Genomic DNA, 18,455 nt, shown 5'->3' with positions numbered 1-18,455 from the left:
TCATCTTGAATATGTTATATAATTATCAAAATGATTTGAAGGATTCAAGGTCAGTATTTTCTCTGTTAGAGAATGAGATCTGTTTTTCCTCATTGGCAGCATATATTTTCACTGTTTTTTAAATTAACTTTTTGTCAATCCATGTATGTGCAGCCTTAATCCAAAGTCATTTGAAGTCAGTGGGAAGCTCTTAAGGCTTCTCGTTGATTTTAGTGGGCTTTGGACATGTACTACTTATGCCAACTAAGGTGAAAACCATCAGAACTTAATGTCAATGAATACTGCTAACTAGAAGGTTCTGAGCTCCTGCTGTATTGCAGGTTTGTGGATTCATACGGTCAATGATCTTGTTCTGTGTTTACTGGTATGTAACTCATCTTTGTGTTCTTGCACAACCTCAGTCCCTACTATAATGTAGAAAAAAATTAATAGCTTCTCTATAGAAGGTACTTAACAAATATAGGAAAATTCTTATGGTTAATTTACAGAGAAGCAAAACTCAGTGAATTGTAATTTGCATGTGCAGAGATATTGTTAATCTACATTGTTCTTGACCTTCAATTTTATTCATTTATTTATTTATTTATTTAAATTTACCTTGTAAACTCGATGTGTTTCTAAGTCACTGGAGAATGAGGGAGGTTTCTTGTAGCTCATTTAATATCTGTAGTTTCCTATGGATTGAAAGAAGTTGGGTAGCATAATGGATAAAGTGTTTGATAATGCAATGATAGTTTACACTATGGCTGTACTTTTATTAATATTGCCATTGATTTTTTCCATTAATGGAATTATATAATTTGTTATAAAAAATAATGCATACCTGTACCTACAATAAACCCAATATAAAACATATCACATTAAACAAAAGGAATAAACTGAACTATAATATGTGCATTTTTTTATATATATAATATATCCATATAAGAAAAAAATGTTGTTGTGATTTGATCATTCAAAAGGCCTGGTACTGCGGGTGGGGTGGGGTGGGAAGACACCACTGTAGGATTTGAGGAAGATGTGACTTGAAATCCGTAAGAGAGAAATCGTTATTACTCAAAAACGATCTGATTTTGCTGTAGAAAGGGGGTGTCTAACAACTGGAAGAAAGGAGGGAAGTCATAGCTATTTAAGAAAACAATTATTTTTAGAGAGTTTTACTGACATGGGACTATTTCTTCCATCCACATGACAACTGTACAATTAAAACTTTAACCATACAGTATTGAAATTTCTGCATTCTGATTTCTTTGCCTTCAGTTCACCTCCAGTGTAAATAACATAGTTGTCCAGCTTCACATTTTCCCCGGCTAAAAACGTTTGAAAATTTTAATAGCTAACAAGTGCTTCCCACAACTTGTGTTTTTTTAAAAAAAAAAGTGTAATATTGTGTGCTAATTAACCCCCTTCAGCCCAAAATACGGTTATGTGAAACAAAATGTCCTAAAAGTGGACCTGTAAATAACCTGATGATTGATTGACATTTTGTGTGCTGAGCACAGATATCCATTATGTATGCCATCCCAAATACAATAACATTGCTAAGGAATAGTGTAGTTGATAGTGTTTCTGAATCTTGTAGAAGGACTTGTACTCTATTATGCCACACCCAAGTATATAACCAATAGAGTTTCTGTGCAGTAAGATACGTTGTGAAATAAACAGCTGCATTATAAGATTGATTATGAATAGTAAGGACATAAAATATGCTCAAAATCAAAGGATCTATTGAAAAGGTAACTAAAATCGTTACTCACCTTGGAAAAGTTTGATACACAATAGTAATACTATATACAAAATTTGCAAAACATTAAATATTCAGTGGACTAAATCAGCTTTACAATGCTGCAAAATTATTCCATTTCTACAGAAGAGAAGAATAAGAAATCAATTCTTAGAGGAATCACAATTTCAGAAAATCAGATTTTTGCCTTCTGTCTTCTCAGTGAGCGTAGATTATTTCAGCAGCTTTCTGAAAATGGGAGTTAAGAATTTGTCACTGCCTCCCAGTTTCTCTGCATACATTCTTGTTACCGCTTGCCATTCTACTACTGGTTCTTCACATGCTGTCCCCTGTGTGTGTTCCATTGTGGATATGCATGGGCTCCATGCTCCTGAGACCAGGAGAGTCTTGCTGGGATTGTCTGTTGGTCTGTGCCTGTGCTCTTCCCCTCCTCGTGCTCTGAACCAAAAGTGTAAGGGGTGGTGTGTACCAATTGCCTCTACTGTTCCTTCTTATCACCACATGGTCTGAGATGAACAATCCACTGCTCCTTGCCCAGCCAGACCCAACAGGCATGGGAGTTGAGGATCATAAAACATCTTATGGAGCAGATGAGACCTCTGTCTGATCTGGGCTGGGCGACTCACTTGTACATCGGTCAGAGGTGTTGAAAAGCATGCTTCATAGCACCGTGGCTTTCTTAACCGGGGTGAGTAGAAGTAGCGTTGAAGACTCCTGAACACAGGGGAAGCACACTAAAATCTAGAGAGGTCTCCCTTCGAATCCTCTCCTAAGAGGAAGACTGTCTCCCCAACTCCCTCTGAGTTGGCTGAATTGTTGTACTCTGGTCACAGATTCCAAAAGAGCCCTGGGGCCAAGTTTCAGGCATGAAAGGCTAAGGTTACTTTGGTACCAGTACCAGCTGCTACTGCTTCACCATCGGTACAGAGCAAGGAGAAACACTGTGGCTTCCACTACCCTCCATACCAAAGAAGACGATGTTACAAAGAGCCATTTGCACCGGTGGTACTGACATGCTCACATATGGAAGCTACGACTTCCATGACCCTTCCTATGCCAGCTACATCAGTACAGGAGACAAAAATCTTCATCCCCTGTTCAGGGAGAGGTATACTACCAGTGAGGATATCCTTCTCCTCCCTGATCCGTGCACTTCTCATTCTTTTGGAACCTATCTTCTGTTGGGAGTTTTTGATACCATTTGGTACAGGAATACTACTAAGAGAGAGACTGTTCTCCACTGCCATCCAGCAGTAGGGGTGCTACAACATCAGTGGCACCAAGGGTGTCGCCATTAGAACTGGGCTCTGTTTTCGTCTGAAGTGTCTGACATTGAGAAAGGACCGTCATTGGTCCTCACCCAGGGAAGTTAGCCTGGCTGCAGGATCCTGAAACTCCTGGCCCCTCCACAACCCTATAAGGTGGCATACCATTGGTACCCTATGCTCTGGGGACCACCTCAAACCACGATGGTGTTAAACCCCCAATAGATTGGAAGACAAGCCAGGAAGTAATTTTCCCCTCCCTCCTTCCTACAGGTACCGTTGATCAGTTTCTGGTCACCAATAGCAATCCCCTTCCCTCACCTCCCAGACCTTCCCACCAAAGGAAGGAAAAAGCACTAAGCAATTAATGGGTACTAACAACAATAAAATTTATTAAAATAACTCGATAGTTAACACGCAAATTGGCATAAAGCCAGAACACCAAAAACTATAAGTGGGTCAACAAGATAAACTGTACATCACCATTTCACAGGCATACTAGGAGGGGAAGAGAGCTGCCACAACAGGATCGGGACTATGGCTGGAACAAGAACGGACAAAGACACTGACCAGGAACACCATGGACTGGACAACAAGGATCAGGAGCACACTTGGGAACAGGTGAGTTGATCTTCCTTGATGTTATTCTGCAGACATGGGGCTGCCTCTGGGACAGACAGCATGCTTCACAGGGTGTGCCGGGCTTTTGTGCTCTTCTGTTACTAGGCAGGCTATTCCCAAGTCACATGACACAGTTTCCCCACTCTTACTGAAAAAGGGCAGCAACTGATGAACAAGAAGGGGGTCAAACATGTAGGGCAAACAACCACTTAAACAAAATGGCAAAACCCCCAAACAAGCCTTACAATGCACCCTTCTCACTGGCCATATTGAGAACCATGGGACCTTTATACACATTAGCCAGAATTGGTACATTCCTGTAGATAATTACACTAATATCCCTCTTCTTCAAGAGAGCAAGCTGAGCTCTCCCAGAGCCCAAGGAAGAGGAGAAATGAGGATTGGATCTATCATCATCTTCTCCTGAGAAGGTGGTTGCCCCAGCATTACTATCTTGTGCCTGATGACCACAAACCATTCCAGTAGCTATTAAGGCACATTGCTAAGGTGCTTCAGATCCCTGTGGACAAGGTCCGGTAATCACCGCACAGCTCCTGGACGGTCTAGAGAGTGCAGGGCTAGTAGGGTGGTGCTCCTAGTGTAGTGAATGAGGCTCTGCTAGTACCGGCTAAGATGGTGTGGCACACTCCAGCACCATGTGCACCTACTTCTAAAAGCAGAGAAATATATATTTTCTTAGCTAAGGGAGTAGAGTTTTCTGTTCACTCATCCTGTCCTGAACTCCTTCGTGGTGCAAACTGGTGGTGAAAAGTGGAGACAACTGCAGAGCCGATTTACCCCTTTGGATAAAGAAGCTAACCATCTAGATCTTCTGGGAAGAAAGGTATTCACATCAACAAGCTTGCAATTCCAAATAGTCAATTATCAAGCATTACTGGCAAAGTAGAATTTTGTCAACTATTCCAAGTTTTCAGATTTTTGAGACTGTCTTCCCAGGGAAGCGTCCCTTCCAGGCCCTTACCGAAGAAGGTAGGCTGGTGGCCAGATCATCTCCAGGCTGCAGTAGACCTGGACAATGCAGCCTCTAGACTGATAGCAACATGAATCCTGGTTTCACTTTTCAGGGGTTCCTGGGGAGGGACAGGTCACTGTTGAAGATTTACCCTTTAAAGGGGCAACTTGTTCAGCCAAAAGACCAAATTATTGTATATGTCAAGACTCAAGGTCAACCTTCTGTACTCAGGGAATATCTCTGAAGTGTTGCTGACCTCATCACAATTGACTAACAGATATGTTTATATGTAGAAAAAAGGCTTTATTTTCTTCAAATATAGTTGTTGTTTCTAAGTAAAGCTATGGTTTAGTCATGGGTATTTTTAGTAAAAGTCATGGACAGGTCACGGGCAGTAAACTAAAATTCATGGCCCATGTCCTGTACTATATACCCTGACTAAAACTTGGGTGCTCTGGGGTGGGAGGTGGCCCAGGGGTGCCGCAGGTGCTCTGTGTGGGTGGGGTGGCCTGGGACTCCCATTGGTGCTTGGGGAGGAGGGGGCGGCAGCAGCGGTGCAGGGGTGGTGACAACAGGAGATAGCATGTGGAGCCACCTGGCTGTGCCTCTGCCTAGGAGCTGGACAAGCCAGCCACTTCTGGGGAGCCCCCCAAGGTAAATGCTGCCCTGAGCCCCCTTGTGTACCCAAACTCCTGCTGCTGCCAGTGGGGAGGGGCGTGGTGACCTAAGACTGTCCCAGCAGTGGCTGGTGTGGCTGGCCTGGGGACCACTCGACCTGCTCAGGCAGGCAGCCTCTGGGCCAGCTGTACCTTCCACTGCAAAAGTCACGGAGGTCTCAGAAAGTCACAGAATCTGTGATTTCCATGACCTCTGTGGCAAACTCGCAGCCTTACCTCTAAGTGATGTATGCTATTTTGCTTGAATATCACTGTCACTATGAAAATTCCAAGTGAATTATTTAGAAATCTAGTGTATGTTCCCTTTGTTTTTTGTAAATGTTGCCTTTAAATTAAAGTGATTTTTTTAAAAGACAAGCTTGTTTGTTTTCAAATTAAATTATATAATGGATAGCATGATGGATTAAATAGATCCTAAAAGTATCCACTCAATCCTGCAGTTTTTCTGCATGTGGAACTACACCCTAAATTTGTCACCAATGTAGTCCCTGATTTCCATAAGAATCAATTCACACACTTACCAGTTTTGTTTTTGTGTTTTCTCTCCACCTCATCTCTTATGAGGAACAGAAACTTCATCTTGGATGTACCTCAAGTATTGGGTTTCTGTCTTCAGTGAACAGAGCTATTTAGGAGGTCACCCAGTGTCTTTGTTACCCTTATGGAATGCATGAGAGGGCATGCAATCTTGTTGCAAAAACTAAGTGGATTTCTGGTTGTATCTTGCTCTGCTACCAGTTGTCAGACTCCTCCACTGCAACTAGTGAGAACCTTCTTCACCAGAGCAAAGGACCCGAGGGATTACAGTGAACCAGAAGCTGGATATGAGTCAACAGTTCGTCCTTGTTGCCAAGAAGGCTAACAGCATTTTGGGCTATATGAATAGGGACATTGCCAGCAGATCGAGGGATGTGATCATTCCCCTCTATTCAACATTGGTGAGGCCTCATCTAGAGTACTGTGTCCAGTTTTGGGCCCCGCACTACAAGAAGGATGTGGAAAAATTGGAGAGAGTCCAGGGGAGGGCAACAAAAATGATTAGTGGATGGCGCACATGACTTATGAGGAGAGGCTGAGGGAACTGGGTTTGTTTAGTCTGCAGAAGAGAAGAATGAGGCAGGATTTGATAGCTATTTTCAACTCCTGAAGGGGGGGTTCCAAAGAGGATGGATCTAGACTGTTCTCAGTGGTACCAGATGACAAAACAAGGAGTAATGGTCTCAAGTTGCACTGGGGGGAGGTTTAGGTTGGATGTTAGGAAAAACTTTTTCACTAGGAGGGTGGTGAAGCACTGGAATGGGTCACCTAGGGAGGTGGTGGATTCTCCTTCCTTAGAGGTTTTCAAGGTCAGGCTGGGATGATTTAGTTGGAGATTGGTCCTGCTTTGAGCAGGGGGTTGGACTAGCTGACCTCCTAAGGTCCCTTCCAACCCTGATATTCTATAAAAGGCTACTTTGGAAGCTTCTCTTTGGGGAGTACCTCTTGTTGACATATGTAAAACAGCCACGTGGAGTTGTATTCAGACCTTCACAAGACACTACATCCTGGTGCATACCTCCTCAGCTGATGTATAGATTCATAGAAATGTAGGGCTGGAAGGGACCTCGAGAAGTCGTCAAGTCCAGTCCCCTTCACTGTGGCAGGACCAAGTTAACAGACCATCCCTGACAGATGTTTGACTAACCTGTTCTTAAAAGCGTCCAATAATGGGGATTCTAGGACCTCCCTTGGTAACCTATTTCAGAGTTAACTACCATTATAGTTAGAAAGTTTTTCCTAATGTCTGACCTAAATATACGTGGCTGCGGATTAAGCCCATTACATCTTGTCCTACTCTCAGTGGACATGAAGAACAATTGATCACCATCCTCTTTACAACATCCCTTAACTTATTTGAAAAGTGTTATCAGATTTCCCCCTCAATCATCTTTTCTCAAGACTGATATACCCAGGTTTTTAACCTTTCCTCAGAGGTCAGGTCTTCTAAACATTTTGTCATTTTTGTTGCTCTCCTCTGGACTCTCTCCAATTTGTCCATATCTTTCCGAAAGTATAGCGCCCAGGATCGGACACAGTAGTCCAGGTAAGGCATCGCTAGTGCCAAGTAGAGCGGGACAGTTATCTCACATACAACACTCCTCTTAATGCATCCTGGAATGTTGTTAACCTTTTTTGTTGCTGCATCACATTGCTGACTCATTCAATTTCTGGTCCACTATAAACCTCAGATCCTTTTCAGCTGTACTACCATCTAGCCAGTTATTCCCCATTTTGTAGTTGTGCATTTGATTTTTCCTTCCTAAGTATAGTACTTTGTACTTTATTATATTTCATCTTGTTGATTTCATTCCAGTTCTCCAGTTTGTCAAGGTCATTTTGAATTCTAAACTGTCCTCCAAAGTGCTTGCAACCCCCCCAGTTTGGTGTTCTCTGTGTATTTTGAAAGCATATTCTCCATTTCATTATCAAAGTCATTAATGAAAATATTGACTAGTAAGGGACCCACTAGATATGTCCTCTTGGTTTGACAGCAAACCACTGATAACTACTTTTTGAGTAGGGTCTTCCAGCCAGTTTTGCTCCCACCTTACAATAAGTTCATCAAGACTATATTTCCCTAGTTTGCTTATGACAATGTCATGTGCGACTGTATCAAACACCTTACTAAAATCTGCCCTATCCACTAGGCCAGTAACCTTGTCAAGGAAGGAAATTAGGTTGTTTTGGCATGAATTGTTCTTGACAAATCTGTGCTGGCTGTCCTTATAACCCTTTTATTCTCCAGTTGTTCACAAATTTATTGTTTAATAATTTATTCCAGTAACTTTCCAGGTATCGAAGTTAGGCTGACTGGTCTATATTTCCTGGGTCCTTTTCGTTCCCCTTTTTAAAGATGGGTACTATGTTTGCCCTTCTGCAGTCTTCGGGGACCTCACAAATTCATAGTTTCCAAGGACAGAGGGACCATTGTGATCAACTAGTCTGATCTCCTGCATAACTCAGGCCACAGAACTTCCCCAAAGTAATTCCTAGAGCAGACATTTTAGAAAAATATCCAATCTTGATTTTAAAACTGTTGGTGATGGACCATCCACCACAACCCTTGGTGAATTGTTCCAATGGTTAATTACTGTCACTTTTGAAACTTTATGCCTTATGTCCAGTCAGAATTTGTCTAGCTTCAACTTCCAGCCATTGGATCATTATACCTTTGTCTACTAGATTGAAGAGCCCGTTACTAAATATTTGTTCCCCATATAGATACCTATAGGCTATAATCAAGTTTCCCCTTAACCTTCTGTTTGTTATGCTAATAGATTGAGCTCCTTGAGTCCATCATTAGAAGGTGTGTGTTTTAATTCTTTAATCACTCTCATGGTTCTTCTCTGAACCCTCTCCAATTTATTAGCATCCTTCTTGAATTGTGGGCACCAGAACTGGACATACTATTACAGCAGCAGTCACATAATGCCAAGTACTGAGGTAAAATAACCCCTCTACTCCTATTTGAGATGCCCCCTGTTTATGCATCCCAGGATTGCATTAGCGATTTTGGCCGCAGCATCATACTGCAAGCTCAAGTTCAGCTGAACCTTTTTCAGAGTCACTGCTTCCGAGAATGTAGTCCACCATCCTGTAAGCATGGCCTACATTCTTTGATCCTAGATGTATACGTTTACATTTAGCCATATTAAAAACTGTATTGTTTGCTTGTACCCATTTTACCATGTGATCCAGATTGCTCTGAATCAGTGACCTGTCCTCTTCATGGTTTACCACTCCACCTATTTTTGTGTCATCACTGATAAAGTTTAGAGATGATTTTGTGTTTTCTTCCAGGTTATTGATAAAAATGTTAGATCGCATAGGGTTTAGAACTGATCCCTGTGGGACTCCACTGGAAACACTCCCATTCTATGAGTCTGATTCCCTGTTTACAATTACATTTTGAGATCTATCAGTTGGCTAGTTTTTGTGCCATGATGATTTTATATCATTCTAGTGTTTTAATCAACATTTTGTGCAATACCAAGTCAAATGCTTTACAGAGGTCTAAGTATATTACATCAAGACTGTTATCTTAATCAATCTTGTAATATTAAAAAAAATAAGGTTTAGTTTGACAGGTTCTTCTTCCATAAACCCATTAATTTTGTTATCCTTTTTTAATCCTTTGGGTTGGTGGTCTTTTAATCCTCAATGCCACAGGGATCCTCATACCCACTTCCATCATGAGGACTGCTTGTCAGTCATCTACAGTAGAATACACAGAGGGTCCGACCCTTGAAGAAATAAAGGTTACCTACTTTCCATAACCGGAGTTCTTCAAGATGTGTGGTCCTTATCTGTATTCCACTACCTGCCCTCCTTCCTCTCTTCTTCAGATCATAGGTTCAATTCACGGTAGAGAAGGAACTGGAGACCATTCTACCTTTGCTTCAGAACACTAGGAAGGGAACAGCACAGGCACAGACCAACAGATGCTACTAGCAAGAATCTTCTGGTCTTAAGTGCATGGAGCACATTTGTATCCACAATGGAATATAGGTAGGGACCACACATGTCGAAGAACTCCAGTTACAGAGGGAAGGTTTCCTTTCTTTTTTGTATTATACGTCAGCCCAACCCAACTATTTTTTAAATGTAGTCTTTGTTTTCTATGTTAACTGTGTTAAAATAAACAATAAAGAACAAAGAGAAGAAGGGTAACTAATCTGGAATAGAACCAACATCTGATTTTACAGCAAAGTAAGTAAGATCAAATTTCATTATTAAGGGCAAAGAATAATATAACAAAGACAGCTTTTGTCTGGCTAAAGAGATTTGCCTGCACAGTAATGTACTAATGGTCATTTTATTATTCAGTCTTAGTTTGGGGTTCTTTGTAAAGTAAGATGAAAACTAATCTCCAGAGCTATTTCCTTTCAGAAAAAGAGAGAAGCAGAAGTGAAAAGGGAGTGTTGAGAGGAAAAGGAGGGCCAAGGTAAAGCCTGAGAGGGAAATAAAAGAGGAGAGGAGAAGAACGATAGGACAGAGAGGAGAGGGGGAAGAGGAAGGCGATGGATTGAGGAGACAGGAGGGGGTCTAAGGTCTGAGTAGTGGGTGCAAAAAAGTTTACCCAATGGGGACTTTATAACTGATTATTCCAATGCTTCTAAAAATGGGACCCGTATATTTATGAACTTGGTTGTTTCTGCTGTAAAACATTATTTGTTCCATTGCCACCAGGTTCCCCATGTGAAAACACCATTCTTCGATAGTTGGGTGTACTTAGGACTGCCACCATTGTAGAACTAGATGTTTGGCTGTGATCAAGTTCTACCTAGCCATACTGTTTCAAAGGCCTTCAGTTTCCAAGATGGATTGGTTAGGATGGTGTGGCCAGCCTGCAGTTCCACATTAGTGGACAGAAAGAAATTGGTCCATATATTTATCTCTGTCCAGAAAAGACAGCTCGCAGGACAATCCCAAAGCATATGGTGTAAGTTTAGCACCTGCTGCATTGCAGCATCAGCATTTGTTAAACCTGGGTATTCTGGACTTGAAAATATGGAATCCAGTGGATTCTCCAAAGTGGATATATGGAATCCAGTGCATTCTCCAAAGAATTTCCTACTGGCCCTATCTTAACACAGCTTGCTAGATTTGGGGTTGTATAGTGGAACAAATCTGATTCCACTGAATGTTGGTAAGGGAAACTGATCACTCATTTTCCCATTTCTTTCTAACATTGTCCCTACTGATTGCCAATTTGCCTGATAGTTTGGAATACAGACTAGACAATGACTTAAGTCGACAGTGTAACTTTTTCAGGAAGCTCCAAAGTGAGGGATTCTGGGGCTGCAAAGGCATCTGAACCAAACTGGTGTCGCAGAGCATGAAATTATTGCCATTCCTGCTTCCTAAGACAAGGAAAGAGCATGAAGGACTCATTTTCAATTATGTGATTAATGCTCAAAATGTGTTTTTGTGTTTTTTTGTTTTTGTTTTTAAATTTAAATTTATAGAGTGGGTCTATAACATTTTGGAATGACCCCAAACTGAAGTCTTTGAATGTAATAAGGGATGATATTTAAACAGACACAACCAGATACCAAGCTTTCCAAGATGTCAGAATTGTGACAGATTTCTTCTTAGGAAAATGGTAGGAGACTCATTTTTAGAATTGATTCTAGTGGTGGTGGGGCTACAGTTCCTTCCTTCCATGTACAGCCAGGCTGGAGATCCTGAGCATTGAAGGGCCAACCATTATGCCACTTGTCTCAAGACTGAGGATAACATAGTAAAGCCTATAGTTTGGTAGACCCAAAGCCTCCTAATTTGATAGGCAGTCATGGTTTTTCTCAAAGGATATTCTGGGCTTGTTGCCCATACCTCACAAGAAGATCTTACAAATGTTAATTCTGAAAAAAAAAATACCAGAAAGGTAATTATAAACTGGCAAGGAGCTAAGCATAAATAGAAGCATTAGAAGGACATTCATCTTTCATATATTAAACTCTACCCCAAAGCAATAGAGGGAGGGCCTGCCATCTATGTAAATCCAAAGATATCAGTGCGATAAGAGGATTAACATTAATTTTGACTTTCTTTTATATTCCTAGAAAAGCGGACTGCCAAGCCCGTGACTGATTTCCTCCTGTTGCCAGCGAAAAGTTTTGTCTAAGAGGGTGACATTATGCACTTTCTGAGAGATACTGACAGCCTCCAACTTATGCCAATTAATTTTGTGCCCTGGGATTTTCCCAAACAATTCAAAGGTTTTGTAATATGTTGGGGGTAGCCTGAGGGGGGTTGGTGATAAATAAAAGTGTATCAGCACAGAAGCATATTTTTGTCTGTTAGGACCCTATGTGTAATACCTTGGATCCCCTAGCGTGCTCTAAGTTGTATTCCAAGGCCAAATCAAATAGGAAGGAAGGCAGGGACAGCTCTGTCTGTTACTGTGGGACTAAAGACTGAAAAGAGGGGAGATGTAGTTATTGGTTGTAACTTGGAATTGGAGCACACAAGTCTAACCTAGGAAATGAAAGAGGGACAAAGTCCATATTTTTATAGGATGAGGAAAAAATACATCCAATTTGCTCTGTTGAAGGCTTTTCCCACAAACACCAACAGAATAGCCATCAGTTTCAAGTGGTTTTGATAGTAGGACAGCACATTAAGATGAGTGTTTTCTGACCCTTGTCTCTGTCGTATAAAACCCACCTGGTCCAGGTGTATTATGCTCCTCATTGCTTTTTCTCATCATCCAGCTAGGATTCTAGACAATATTTTAATATCAGAGTTGATTATGGATATTAGTAAATAGCTAGCATGTTCCTAGGCATCTTTGTCAGGCTTAAAACCTCCCGAGATTAGGGCTTCATTCATTGAAGAGGGCAGTTTATACTTTGGCCAGTCTGGGAGCCAGACTGTCTGTCTTTGAATTGGGCATAAAATTCAGCAGGAAAGCCTTTGAGGCCAGGGCCTTACCCAATTTCTTGTTCCATACTCTCACAAGTTTGTAAAGGGTAATCAAGCCAAATTTTTTGTTCTTCTGTTAGCTGGGGGAATTGCAGGTTTTTTTGGTGTATTCCTCAAGTAATTAATCATCAGGGGAGTATTCCTTTAAATATGGGCATTGGTAGAATGTAGAGAATTGTTCATTAATATGTTTTTGAGTGGCGAGTATCTGCCTCTGACGAGTGAATTGAGGGGATGTTAGCTTTCAGTGAATTAATTTCCCAGTTTTGTTGCTGAATTCCTAGTATGTCTGTTTTACTCTAAACAAAGCAAATTCAGCCTGAGCCGAGGTTAATGTATTAATTTCATATCTTGGAGTTTATCAGAAGAGGGAGAATCAGCATAGCTGAGAGCTGCCTCCTTGAGCCTTTACATTAAATTCACCAGCTCACCCTGCCTAGCTCTCTTTTTATGAAAGAAGTAGGATGATATTCTTCCCCTTAAGAATGCCTTGAAAGTGTCCAGTGAGATTGCTTGGGAGTTCATAGCGTTGTCACTGGTCTCAAAGAAAAATTGTGTTTCTTCCTCCACAAGGTTTTTTAAAATTGTGTGTCTACTAGTAAAGAGGAGTTTAATCTCCATCTTCTGGTAGCCCCTACATTTCAGGAGATGAGTAGCGTGATCAAAGATCATAATAGGTGGTATTTCAATAATAAAGAAATATCAAGCCACCTGATACCAAAAAAACATTCCCACTGTAATTATAGGGAATGCAGGGATGAGAAAAAGGGGAATTGTTTCTACCTCAAGGGTGCTGCCGCCTCCACGTGTCCTTTCAGCCCCGTTCTTCCGTCTGGGCAGTAATGGTCTGCCTCACCGAGGACCAGGAATGGTGGAGTCTGCTCGATCTGTCCAAAAGCAGATCTAACATTTCACTGAAGTCCCTTGATATAATCTGGTTTCCTAGGGACAAGTCAATCTCAAAATAATTGATTGAAAAAGGAGGAATAATCTTTGTTGGGGGCATAGAGTTAACAAAAGTGTGCGTAACGTGGGAGATGCTAGCATTAACAATTAAGAGCTTTCCTTCCATGTCTTTATCAGTTGATAAGATTTATGGGTTCAATTTTTTATTGAACTGGATTGACGCCTCCCTAGACATGGCTGGGTAATTACTAAAAAAAAGCCTCAGGTTCAATGAGGTGGAGTTTCTGGAGGACTGTTAGATCAGCTTTCAACTTTCTTAAGTGAGACTTTTTTTTCTTCTCTGTTTGATAGGATTACAGTGACCCAAGGGCAGAGGAGCACATATGGGTTCAGGGATCCCTGGGGTTTACCAAAAAGGGATCATGAAAGGTCTCTACTGAAAGCCTGTTTCACACTGGTCATTGTGATTGTGAGATGTACGTACAGAGAATATCTGAGGGGTTATGTATCTATGCTGAAAATTATGCTCACGTGGCCTTGTAGTCAAAGGCAGGTCACTCAAAGGTAGCATGCCTTGAGACATACTTCTCCAGACAGGGAGGTGGGAGACACTTATATCCCTGGTGGACCATTCTGTGTCTTACAACAGAAGTCTATAAGCATACTGAGTCAAGTGTCAATGAAGAGCTTACAGGGACTTCAGAAGGAAATTAACAGGAGGAGTTACACAGTGTGGGAGATGACACTGTTTTCAGGTGAAGATTGATAGGTCTGGGTCTGGTATATCTGTGGTGCAGACAGACACCTGAGCTACCTTCAGCTTGTGAAGACAAACCTGCTGCAAGCTTGATCTTACAAAAGGGGAATGGATATCAGCATTATTCTGGTACATTTAAACAGGCAAAACATTTATTGATTGTCCGGCCAACATTTTAAAAATATAGTAAACTTGATTAAAAAAAACCCTCGGTATTCAATTATACAATAATATACACTCTTTTGCAAATACAACTTTTAGCTCTTAAAAAACACATTTGTGCATTGATGTGCTAGAGATAATGTTTTCAAGTTTCACCTAATTCTTCCTTGAAAACTGTATACAAAACAGTCATTAAAGCCAAGAAATGCAAAGTAGGTTTTACTGCTGCTGAAATGGTTTCAAAATCTGGATAAAGAGGTTTGGTAGGGCACGAAGCATCTCTTGCTATGGTGGAGACCTCTGAGAAAACAAAGTCATATTTCAAAGCACTGAAGTTTTCAGGACCGTTTGGTACTAGCAGTGTTTTTAGTATTGATCCAGATCCGGGTGCTGTAGCCTAAGGACAAACAAGAAAATGTTCTTACTAGCTTGTTTAACATGCTAGCTCTAGTCATTTTAGTTACATAATTTACTTTACAAATATTGTAGAGTGCTTCTTTGCATCTAATGCAGAGATTAGATGTAGCGCTCCTCCTGCATAAATTAGTTAAGTAGATTGTGAAAGTAAAGATAAAAGTAAAGTATAGAGTGAACATTAAATGAGAAGGGAGAGAAATATTTTACATATGTTCAAGTCTAATTGCAATAACATAGATAACAGAGGAGAAAACATACTAGGTATTCTTGGCAACTTTTTCACAGAGAACAAAAGGGATTTAGTTACTTTTGCTTTAGCTGGTTTATTGGCTAATGATGAATGAACAATGAACTATTGGATGACTCAAATTATCAGAGCAAAAGAAATGATGTCCGCATTGAGTGAGCCGAAATAAGAATACTTTGTTTAAGAGGCTAGGAACAAGAGTAAAGTGCTGGGTAGAACTCAGAATGTGTTTGTCCATACTGGATGGAAATATCCACAGGGAATAATAACTATATTATCATGACCTCTGACATCAATTAGGATTTCTCCTTGCTGCTTGTTGCATGTATTAACATTTAGATGGGAGTCTCTGCCTTGCATAGGCCAAACAACTAGAGTCAACAACTGTCATTCACTTTGCTGGCTGTAGGTTGGGAAGTGTATTTATTTTTTTTAAATGAGATTCTATTCTTCTGAAAAGTGACTGTATAAAAATGGCAGCTTCTTACTCAGTCAATCCCCTCACAAGGTGCAGAGTCATATCTGTTAACTTAAGTGATGTGTTTACTCTTGTAGCTCTGCGGAGTCAACACAGCTAAGATTGAGTGAGCAGTGGATTTTATTCTATCTTGTAAATTAACAGAAATGTGTATTAAGTTACAATTAGTTAAATCTATGAAACCCTTTTGAAGAGCTGAGTGATGCTGTCAAAGGCCTAAGTTGGCCTGCAAAATCTGTCAGTTGTGGTGATGCATTAGAAGGAAAAACCTAGCTTCACTTTTATCCCCAATATAAGTTTATAGGGCATAGGTAGGAAAAAAATCTCATCACTTGTAAACAGACATCTGATGCGAAAATCCACTGAAGCAATAAGTAAGGCTACGATTTTGTCACAGAAGTTATGGAATCTGTGGCTACTAGTGACCTCTGTGACTTCAGCCTGCGGTGGTTGGAAGCTGCAGGGTCCCCCGCCTCCTCCGGGGGCAGGGAGCTGCAGGGGTACCTCCGGCGGCCCCCAGAGCTTCAGTCATCACAGGTGGCGGGGGAACCCCCACAGCTCGTGGCTGCCACTGCCGGGGGTACCTCGCAGTTCTGGCCCCCATGGGCAGCGGAGGACCCCCAGAGCTGTGGGTAGCAGGGATACCCCACAGCCCCCAGCTGCTGCGGGCAGCTCCTAGCCCCTGCGCAGCTGCTCCGCTTGAGGCCGTGTGGGGACCTGCAGATCCCCATTTTGTCAGGTATATTTTTTAGTAAGTCACAGATAGGTCACGGGCTTCTATGAATTTTTCTCTTTTGCCTGTGACCTGTCTGTGACTTTTACTAAAAATATCCATGACACAATCTTAGCCTTAGCAATAAGCATAGAACCCCAAAATAGCATTTTTACAGTCACTTTTCAGAGTAAGGCTGGCCTTTAAGAATTTCAAATTTATGAAACTGATGCAAAGACCAAGTATTAGAAAGAGAACTCTAAGATGCAACTCTTCCATCTTAAATCAAGCAAGTTACTTTCTATACAGTGTGCAACATCCCTGGAGGTGGAAGCAGAAGTCCTGCAAAGGAACTTCCACAGGTTGTGAGAGAGGTAGTATAGAAGGGAGCCACCACTTTTCCCCTTCCACAGCCCTCTGCCAGTACATGTAAAGTTGCCATCCAGTCTCTAGTTATTTAGGCTAGTCCCAGAGCAGCAATTTCCAAGTTCTGTTCCCTTATCAACCACAATGACTTCTTTGGTTATGGCCACAGAAATCCTGAGATCCCTGCAAAAAATTGTTACCATTTAGAATGCAGTATCTTAAGTTATCAGCACTACTGGGATTTGACTGATTAAGACAAACTTGCCACTAGTTGAAGGCCTGTCACGTTACCACCTAGATATTAGGCTTTAGAAAATGCTGATAGTTTGTCCAACTTTGCACTCTTTTTAGAAAACAGGATTTTCTGTACTCATTTTTCTCATTCAAGTGGGCAAATATGGCTCTGCATACACAATGAGCGGCCATTTTTTTATATAGTCACTTTTCAGAGCAGCACTATGCCTCAACTGGAAACATTCAAAATAGGCAGGCTTGACTGCATTTTTTATATTTTGATATTTTCGATGGATACTATGGATGTTTGTTTTTTAAGCATTTTTTTAGATTTGACAAATTGTCAACATGTCAAAACACAGAAAGTAAATATCCTTAATCAAGCTCTAATAATTTCTTAAGCAACATTTTTCTTACTTTGCCTCTCAATTTTGATTATCCTGAATGGAAATAGTTTTGGATGGGGTGGTATGTGTATGATGAAATCAACATTTATGGACACCTTATCCAATAAAAATCTAATCCTGCTCACCCTAAAAATATGCAACTACTATTTTAAAGGCCTCTGAATGAAAGAGATTTTGTTCTGTCATGCCAGTCCTTGCCATTCCCCCTCCCCATGTACTGTGTCCACATGAGGCCTTTTGTACTTCTCACCTGCTCACTTTTCAATAAGTAATGGGTATTGCTAAATGCTAAATAGATGAATATTGATTGATGATGTTACCAAGAGGTGAAGGGCTGTTCTCAGCAGTTAGGGGAACCCACTGCCCTGTGTCGACACTGTACATTTATTTTATTAAAACAAAACAAAAATCCAAACCCCAACACCTTAATTTTATAGGCTCCTGTCTCTGGCAATTTCAAGAACTCTCTGAACATAATTTAGAAATGAAGGTTTAGCAGAGTAGTCATCTTACATTAAGCACATAGCTTCCAGGCAGGAGGAGAAGGTAATATTCTCCATGTTGATTGGTTCTATAGGGACAGATATGTTCCCTTCCTTTGGCTTCCACTATTACATTTGGTATAGGCTGTCCATGCCTGTCAAGAACTTGACCTTTGATACCTATGAGGCAGGGAGAGAGTATGTAAATGTGACTGTTGGTTTCATTTTCTGGTCTGGAAAAGCCAGTTTTTTCATCATTCATTGCAGCAGAGGCTTGTTTCAGTCATTTCCTCCCCAAACTAGACAATAGAGCCAGTCTCCTACATATTGCTAACGAAAATAAGTAGCAGCAGCACAAAATTCTTAGTTCTTAATCATTTACCTTCCCATCAAGTTAAAATGCAGCCATGTCGGCTTTTCCATCTCATTCTCTAAAGGTACAATTTCGTAATTTACATTGATGTTCCTGCACGTGTTCTCTACAAAAGAACTTACTTAAATCTCTTTTATGCGGTTGAATTTATTTACCTAGCTTAAAAC

General features: G+C 40.9%; 1 protein-coding gene and 1 long non-coding RNA gene across 3 annotated transcripts in view; one reads left to right on the top strand and one right to left on the bottom strand.

The window, feature by feature from the left end:
• The first annotated feature begins 989 nt into the window (after positions 1-989).
• LOC140905131 (uncharacterized) lies at positions 990-10,017 on the top strand. The gene is made up of 3 exons (XR_012156763.1): positions 990-2,432; positions 3,503-3,630; positions 9,666-10,017. It is a non-coding gene; the product is annotated as an uncharacterized lncRNA (long non-coding RNA).
• Positions 10,018-14,591: 4,574 nt separating this feature from the next.
• The window catches only part of CPM (carboxypeptidase M), a 67,154-nt gene continuing 63,290 nt past the window's right edge, over positions 14,592-18,455 (bottom strand). Inside the window, exons 8-9 of one of the 2 annotated variants that reach the window (XM_073327826.1) lie at positions 17,947-18,095; positions 14,592-14,969 (exon numbers count right to left, since the gene is read on the bottom strand). In XM_073327826.1, the coding sequence (XP_073183927.1) occupies positions 14,718-14,969; positions 17,947-18,095 (401 nt within the window). In that variant the 3' untranslated portion in view covers positions 14,592-14,717. The remainder of the gene's footprint in view (positions 14,970-17,946; positions 18,096-18,455) is intronic. The other variant, XM_073327827.1, reaches the window with a different exon arrangement.

The sequence above is a fragment of the Lepidochelys kempii genome, chromosome 1, assembly GCF_965140265.1.
Source record: "Lepidochelys kempii isolate rLepKem1 chromosome 1, rLepKem1.hap2, whole genome shotgun sequence".
NCBI classification, from domain to species: Eukaryota; Metazoa; Chordata; order Testudines; family Cheloniidae; genus Lepidochelys; species Lepidochelys kempii.
Note: the sequence above shows the minus strand (reverse complement) of the source record. Positions and strands in the feature narration are given on the sequence as shown.